The 7,808-nt window shown below is 41.0% G+C and overlaps 1 protein-coding gene across 2 annotated transcripts in view; it reads left to right on the plus strand.

Moving 5' to 3' along the window:
• Nucleotides 1–7,454, plus strand: part of ptgs1 (prostaglandin-endoperoxide synthase 1) — a 29,828-nt gene extending 22,374 nt beyond the window's left edge. For both annotated transcript variants that reach the window (XM_088615537.1, XM_088615538.1), the window contains 6 exons: nucleotides 2,256–2,437; nucleotides 2,780–2,863; nucleotides 3,746–3,992; nucleotides 5,121–5,407; nucleotides 5,956–6,103; nucleotides 6,975–7,454. In XM_088615537.1, coding sequence (XP_088471663.1) covers nucleotides 2,256–2,437; nucleotides 2,780–2,863; nucleotides 3,746–3,992; nucleotides 5,121–5,407; nucleotides 5,956–6,103; nucleotides 6,975–7,330 — 1,304 coding nt within the window. In that variant the 3' untranslated portion in view covers nucleotides 7,331–7,454. The remainder of the gene's footprint in view (nucleotides 1–2,255; nucleotides 2,438–2,779; nucleotides 2,864–3,745; nucleotides 3,993–5,120; nucleotides 5,408–5,955; nucleotides 6,104–6,974) is intronic.
• The last annotated feature ends 354 nt before the right edge of the window (nucleotides 7,455–7,808 follow it).

Below are 7,808 nucleotides of genomic sequence, written 5' to 3' on the forward strand. Positions count from 1 at the left end.
CGACGCTGGAGGTACTGGTGCAGGATATCCTACACGTTGCCATTGCTATAAAAGTGAAGAGCACTGTGGTCTCTTCCTTCTCCCCCATTTGAATTTTGTAGTTCTAAGAGGAATTTTAAAATGAAGTTCAATTTTCCAAAAGCCCAGGTTTTAGTTTTATTAGGGTACCAGAAGATGCCAAATCTGGTCAATTAAATACATTGTTTGACTCGCAGATTAACTAGCTGGGTTTGTTTTGGCACACACCCCCTTAATCTTGTTAATAATCCCTAAATTTGTATCTAGTATTCTTTAAAAAACAAATGCTAATACAGCTCTGGTTGGCAAAATGGAACATCAAAATGTCAAAACATCCTAATTTGCGATGTGCGGGTCAGCTTTTTTCTGGCACTAATCACCCATCAGGTATACAACAAGGCTATTCTAGGTGGAAATAAAGGATATCGCTACTCTGGTGTCCAGCTGCAATAAAGCTTCAACTGGAAACGGAAATGTAATGAGTCTTGACATGTGAAAAAAATACCACAGTGTGTTTTGAGGTATTTGTGAGAACTATGTTACCAGAAAGGATCTCAAAGTTGCTTTCAAACTCTTGGTGTGGCAGAGCTGCTTAGAGCTAGATGCCCATAAAACTGCTCAATTCTGTCTAGACGGAACAGCTTCTTCAGAAATTCACTTCACTATTCAGAAATATTTTTTGTATGTAGGAAGTCTGTTTACCAAATGTGACGAGGACAATCACAGGCCCCAGTCTACTGAACATTTGTTTGAAATCTTTGGTTAAGGTTTCTCAAAGGTGTTTTGCAGCTTTGAAAGTTTTGATCACTGCTTAATATATATGCAATAATGGCACAAGTTTACTTCTTATTCAAGTCACTACATACGAAAGCTCACCGAATGATTGCTCATACTAAAGAGTGTTTAGCATAAAACTCCATTTCAGTCCTGCAGGATGCTTAGAGGAAGGTAATATCTGTCAGTAAGGCTGTACACGTGGCAGGATTCATTTCCTTGATGTTTTACCCGTTACCTAACTTTATACTAAATTGTAAAATTTATATTAAACTGAAGCAGGACTGTTCTAACAATCTCAGTATCATTTTGATTTCTTAGATCTTTAAACCTTCAGACAATAGACTGTCTTTCATAGCTTATTTAAGCTTTCACTTGGCTGCAGTAAACATTGCCTTTTACGTTGAAAGCAATCTGTGGGGTGAAGAGTTCTTGATTAAGATCTTCTTTTTCCTGATGCTGCAGTTTTCAGATCTGCTTGTTTGTAATCTAGTATCTGCAACTGAAATCTGTTTGCACACGATTAGATCTGTAGTCTGGTCTCTCTGGCAAAAACTAACATTTGCATATCTGCTTTGATTGTCTTCGCCAGTGCTTTGAAGGAAAGTGCTCCAAAAGGTGTAGAATAACAGAAGTGTTCAATGTAACTTATTTGAAGCTCTAAACTGTTTTTGGAGAAGTATATGCATGAAGTCCTTTCTTACGTTTAACTACCATATGGTACCATTGTGCTCTGTTGCTGAAACGGCACATACAGTAGCTGTGCATGCTTCAATTCATGCAATAAATGTTATGCATTGTATTCTTCTTGGCAAATGGTACTATAGTGCGTACTGTAGTCTTTCATCTTGGTTTTAAGGGAAGTAAAATCTCATGACTGTATTGCATGGTTCTTCACAAGAAATCTGAGTAAAGGGCAGAAAAACCTCAGACCCAATTTGGGACTACACTACAGTTGCACAAAAAAATGTAATCCCAGGATACATCTGTTTAGAGCACTTTCCCTTATAATATATAAATATATCCAGTAGCTAAGTGTCATTAGATTCATACATGTGAAGGTTGAGACTTCACAGTATCTGAGACTTTCCTTGAATTGCATAAGCCTCCCTCCTTACAGTTTATTTTTGTAGGGGGTGGGTTCTATTAAGTTGTCTTATTTTCAGAGGAGGAATGTTCCAAGGTTACGACTCCTTAAGGATTCAAAGTCTTTTGGATGCTACCAGTCATGACATGTTCCAGAACTTCAGTTGCTAGCAAAGCAAAAATGCAGTCCAGTTAGCCTGCTTTCAATCAAAATGCTGACCCTCTCAAGGTGAGTTAAAACTCACACCCTAATGGTGTTGGTTGAGCAGACAAGGGGCTGTCAGGTAGTGTGCTTGTATTGCTGCCATGGGGGATGAGTGAAAAATGAATGTGCAACTAAATCTGAAACTGACATACCCAATTGTTTTTCCTTTTAGGAAAGGCTGAACTCCCAGATCCTGAGATCATAGTGGATCGGTTCCTGTTGAGAAAGAAGTTCATTCCTGACCCGCAAAAAACCAGCCTGATGTTTGCGTTTTTCGCTCAGCACTTCACTCACCAGTTTTTTAAGACCCACAACCGACTGGGACGGGGCTTCACCAAAGCCCTGGGGCATGGGGTGTGTTTCCACTCGAGTAGCTGCCTTCGCGTTTGATCAAGGGACCGAACCTTTTGGGTTTCCAAAAAAATAACTGAAAATCAGCATTTTAAAAAGCAGTTGAATATGAACTGGCCTGTTTTAATAAAAAAATATACTGCTTGCAAGATGTCGGGCTATGAATTCTCCATATGTACTGTATGTGGGAGAATGAATCATCATAAAGATTAGCCTCTTTGAGATGGAAGAAATGCAGATAATCTTCCTGCCTCTTTATCATGTATTATTCGGTGGAATGTGGATTGCATCAGATTTGTGCATCTACAAAAACCTCACTACTGAACTGGGTTATTCTGTTCTCAGGTGGACGGGGGCCACATTTATGGGGATAACTTGGCACGTCAACAAGGGCTCAGGCTTCATAAAGATGGAAAGTTGAAATATCAGGTAAGGGCATGTTTGTATCTGTTTTGTGGAAAGGACATGCTGTATAGTGAAATGTTTGCTGGGTGATTACCAGCACATACTGTATACAGTATGGTACAGAGTTGTACCAGTCAGTATTTCTTTTGGCTAGATTTTAAAGTGAGTTATGTAAATACTTCTGACTATTTGCCTTTCCTTGTACAGCCCAGTACGTACTAACAATGACATGAAGCATTTTCTATCTGAGATGCCTTTCTAGGTGAAATGAGATATCCATGTCTGTTTTTACTCTTGGCATAAAAGTGGGTCATCTTTTAAAATTGTATTGATGGAATTTGACACTGAAACTATTTTTCTTCTCTTCTTGAGAGGCTTCTTCAGCATTTGAAGTCTTTCAGCTTTTACGAAAGGCTAAATATTTAGACGTGCCAGTGCTAATTTTAAGGTCAATATTTAAAACCTCTAAAAGCTTTACAGCCCAACCAATGGAGTTAACCAGTGTTCATATTGCAATGCCCCGTCTGTTGTACCTGCAAGAAAAACTGAAAACTCCTCTCCAGCTGAACTTTTGATTTTGGTGCCTTTTCTTTAATACTATTAAACGCATTGCTATTAAATACTGAGGCATGCAAACAGGCCACAAAAAGGTGGGAATTTGGTAATACAAGATCAATATAGGTAAACTGTGTAAATACAGTATATTTATTGTCTTGTTTTAACCTGGCCTTCACTTTTGGCCCCAACAGGCAAATGTTAACGAAATTATTTTGGTTTCCAGAGGAATAGTGGCGAGGGGAACAGCATTTCATTTGTTGAGCCTGCTCCCAGTGTCGGTTTTCTCTCTTCTGGTTTGGAATTTTCCAGTGCGGGCCTCACTTCGGGCATATTCTCTCCCTCTTCCAGGTAATCAAGGGAGAGATGTACCCACCGAGCACGACGGAGGCCCAGGTCAACATGAGCTACCCATCCATTGTTCCCGCGGACAAGCAGATAGCTATTGGGCAGGAGGTCTTCGGCTTGCTCCCAGGGCTGCTGATGTACGCCACCATCTGGCTGAGGGAGCACAACCGGGTGTGTGACATTCTGAAGAAGGAGCACCCCACCTGGAGCGACGAGCAGCTGTTCCAGACGGCTCGTCTCATCATCATTGGTGCGTGCTGCCAGCTCTTGGCCACCTCGGTCTTGCCACTTTACCAAACATTGGTGTGGAGGCTGTCCTTACCAGGAATGTAGTCCTGCAAGTTACCCACTATTTAAGGGATAAAATCTGCCATCTTTTTCCGAGCAAGTTGAACTTGTGTGGAGACGATGTGTTGTTGGCGACTTCAACCGGTATTTGTAGTGGCATAGCTCGCCCCTCCCCCGGTCTAAAAGCCTGCGTTTCGGAATGTTGCATGTTGGGATTCCTGGTTCTCTGATTACTCAGCTAAACATCAGATTGGCCATGAATGAGAGGAGGGATTCAGCCGGTTGTTCTCATTTGCTTCTGTTTCTTCAGCCATTACTGTTGGACAATCCCCTCTTGAAAGGGACAGTCTAGCGTCTCAATGAAACCTAACCCAGCCCGTCTTTGGGAGATGGAAGAAAGCTAAAGCACCTGGCGAAAAACCCCATGAATGCATGAGTGCTAATGATCACGCCACTGATGGTTTAGCCTGACATACTAAACGAACACAAGGGTGTGAAATAGTATTTGGTCACTTCTGTTACAGTGTCTTTTTAATCTCACTGGAGACCCAAGGAAATTGACGAACTTACTCAAGGGTAGCTTACAGGGACGTCCGATCGTGGACATGAACCTTGCTTTGTAATTGAGAAGGGCTTAAAAGCTTAGAATCAGAAACGTTAGAAATGTGGCCATTCAACCTATTTGGCTAGTCTTAATATCTGTACATGAATGAGGATGATGTATTTCGTTATTGTACTAGTTTAAGATGTAGGTAGACTGCACAAAGGAGGGAGAAACCTTATTGGTGATTGATGTGCTAGTCTGTAATATGGAAAAGGGGAACCAAATAAGTTAAGTGTAAGCATCTATTGGCATTTCAAAAATCCTTTTTGGGGGGCTTTTAATCAGATTTTGTTTCTTAAAGCTTTCTAAACTGTCATTTTTCTGCAGTCTTAGTTTTGTCTCTGGTTCTTTCCTCTCATCCTGAGAGTTTTGAGGCTGGAAGTGGATGAAATGTCGGATTATACGACAGAGCACATGGTAAAATACTACCATATGCTTGTGAAGTTATTCTAGTCAATAAAAACCCTTATTTGTGCCACTTTTCAGGGGAGACCATTAAGATCGTGATTGAAGAGTATGTCCAGCACCTGAGTGGCTACCACTTGAAGCTGAAGTTTGACCCCGAGCTCCTGTTTGGTGATCAGTTCCAGTACAGAAACAGAATTGCTGTGGAGTTCAACCACTTGTATCACTGGCACCCTCTGATGCCAGACAGTTTTCAAATCAAAGGAGAGGAGATTACCTACAAAGACTTTCTCTTCAACACCTCCATTCTCTTCACCTATGGAGTGGAAACACTTGTGGAATCTTTTTCTAAACAAATAGCTGGCCAGGTAATCCTCTTTTGATTTTTGCTCTTATTTTTTAATTTAATTTAATACTACTACAGCTCATGAAACCTTCCTCCAACTGCAAATGCTATTCCAAATGAGATGGAAATAATGTGTTAGAATTTGGTGCTGCTAATTGTGGTTTACCTGCAGGTTCTGTGCCTCTCTCAAGAGACCTGCTCCTCTGACACTCGCCTTGCAGTGTCGGTCATCTCTTAACACGGCGAATCTCAAATCATGCCTTTTGGAGAGTTAGGGCTGGCTGGAGTAGGGGTGTGTTTCATGGAGGCCCCCTAGTTGGCAGCAGGTTTTGCTGCTTCTGGGAGGGGGGAGCTCCCTTTAAGTTTTAACTCCACTCTAAAGCATCTGGACTTGCGTAGTTCAGGTAGGTATTGAAGGCAGTCATAAGTCTTTCACAGCAGAGCTCAACACATGAATAAGGGTTACAGATTGGTTCCGATCATTATGAATTCTGTTTGGAAATTCTTTTGTAGTCTGGTAAATTGACTTTCATTCTGGAATTCATAAGCCAGTGTTGAATTGTTTTGCAGATAGGAGGAGGACGGAACATTCATCCTTCTGTAAGGCATGTAGCTGTAGGGGTCATTGAAGAGTCCCGGCTTCTGAGGCTGCAGCCTTTTAACGAGTACAGGAAGAGGTTTCACTTGAAGCCCTACGAATCCTTCTCCGAGTTCACAGGTGAGAGCTCCTTCCAGATCGTCCTTGATTCGCCCATGATAGCTGTGGAGGGGAGCCCATCCTAGTTAAGTGGTAAACGAATGCGGAGGAGCATTCCAATGCATCCAATTTGCTTTTAGATTGAGACTCGTTCCTTTTTACATACACAGCCAATGAGGAATTAGCTGCTAATCCATCTCTTGATGTGCTACAAGCTCTGCAGAAATGGAATAATTGGGAAGTTTAGTCTCAATTAGAGGGTAGGCATATTGCTATCTTTTGCATCTATTTATATTTAATGTTTTGCCGGTATTGGTTGTGAACTTAAATCGTAAAGTAGGAGGCAGATTGCCCATTGTTTTAGTAAAAATGGTTGCAAATCTGTATGTTTTACCAAATGTAATCATCTTGGATATTTCAAATGATAGCCTTTTTGCCCTATGGAGATTGAGTACTGCAAGTCATTCCTAATAGCTAAACATTCATATGTTTAGCATGTCCTACACATGCGGAAACTGAACGTTCTGTTACTGTGTTGTTTCCAGGAGTAGTGCACCAATCTTTAAGTGAAAGACTTCAGAACTGGGCTTTGGTTGGTGAACAATAAATCTTTCATATCCTGTTTTACTTGGAATGTGGGGAAAAATGGCAGATGTGTATAGTTAACTGATCTTTAATTTTAATCCATTCATTGCTTTCATTACAAATCCTGCTGAGTAACTGACTGTGCCTAATTTCTTTTGTATAACTACTTTGCTATGTTGGGGATTAGACTAGTTGTGGAGTTATGAGCAACAAAACTATAGACACACTTCTCATTTAAACACTGAAATAAATAAGCAGCAGAACACTGCAGTATAACTGTTTTTTGTCTCTATACCAAATCTCTTAGGTGATGCACAGGTTGCGAAAGAACTGGAGGAGTTATATGGAGACATTGACGCACTGGAATTCTATCCCGGGCTGATGCTAGAAAAAACTCGGCCCGATGCGATTTTTGGGGAAAGTATGGTGGAAATGGGAGCTCCCTTTTCTCTTAAAGGCCTTCTGGGAAATCCAATTTGTTCCCCTGAGTACTGGAAGCCAAGTACATTTGGAGGGCAAACAGGTTTCGACATTGTGAACTCGGCTACTCTTGAGAAACTGGTCTGCTTAAACGCCAAAACGTGTCCATACGTTGCTTTTCATGTTCCTGAAACGGATTTGGATGACTCTGGAAAAACGAAGAAACCATCCACGGAGCTTTAACTTCACATTAGCTTTATGTAACGTCTCTGAAGGCTGCCTTTTGAATGAAAAATGATTGTAAAGACCTGATTTAATGTTCTGTCCGCAGTATCCCATTAAACACTGGATTTGCCTTTTTGCTATATTTAGGTTTCGTGTTTTTAATACTTTTGCCATGTATGGTTTGCTTTCTCAATGGGTAACCTGGAGTGGGGAAATAGATGCACCCATCACCAGTGTCTTGGCAACCCGTAGACCAGTGCCGGTTTTCAAGATCGAAATCGGGGGATTCGAGAACTTTAAGAGCTGAGGAGGAGTTTAAATTCAAAACAGGGCTCCAGTTCAATTTTCTACAAGTGTTTTAGTAACTTTCAGACTAACCTGAATTATTTGACACTTGGCATTTTTGACGAGGAATCAAGCCAGCACTCGCTTAACACGACAGTAAATGTTTACCTGTATGACTGAAGTGTTGGCCATAGAATTAAAAGTTTCATCT

The sequence above is a fragment of the Lepisosteus platostomus genome, chromosome 21 (genome assembly GCF_059453375.1).
Source record: "Lepisosteus platostomus isolate fLepPlt1 chromosome 21, fLepPlt1.hap1, whole genome shotgun sequence".
Lineage (NCBI taxonomy): Eukaryota > Metazoa > Chordata > Actinopteri > Semionotiformes > Lepisosteidae > Lepisosteus > Lepisosteus platostomus.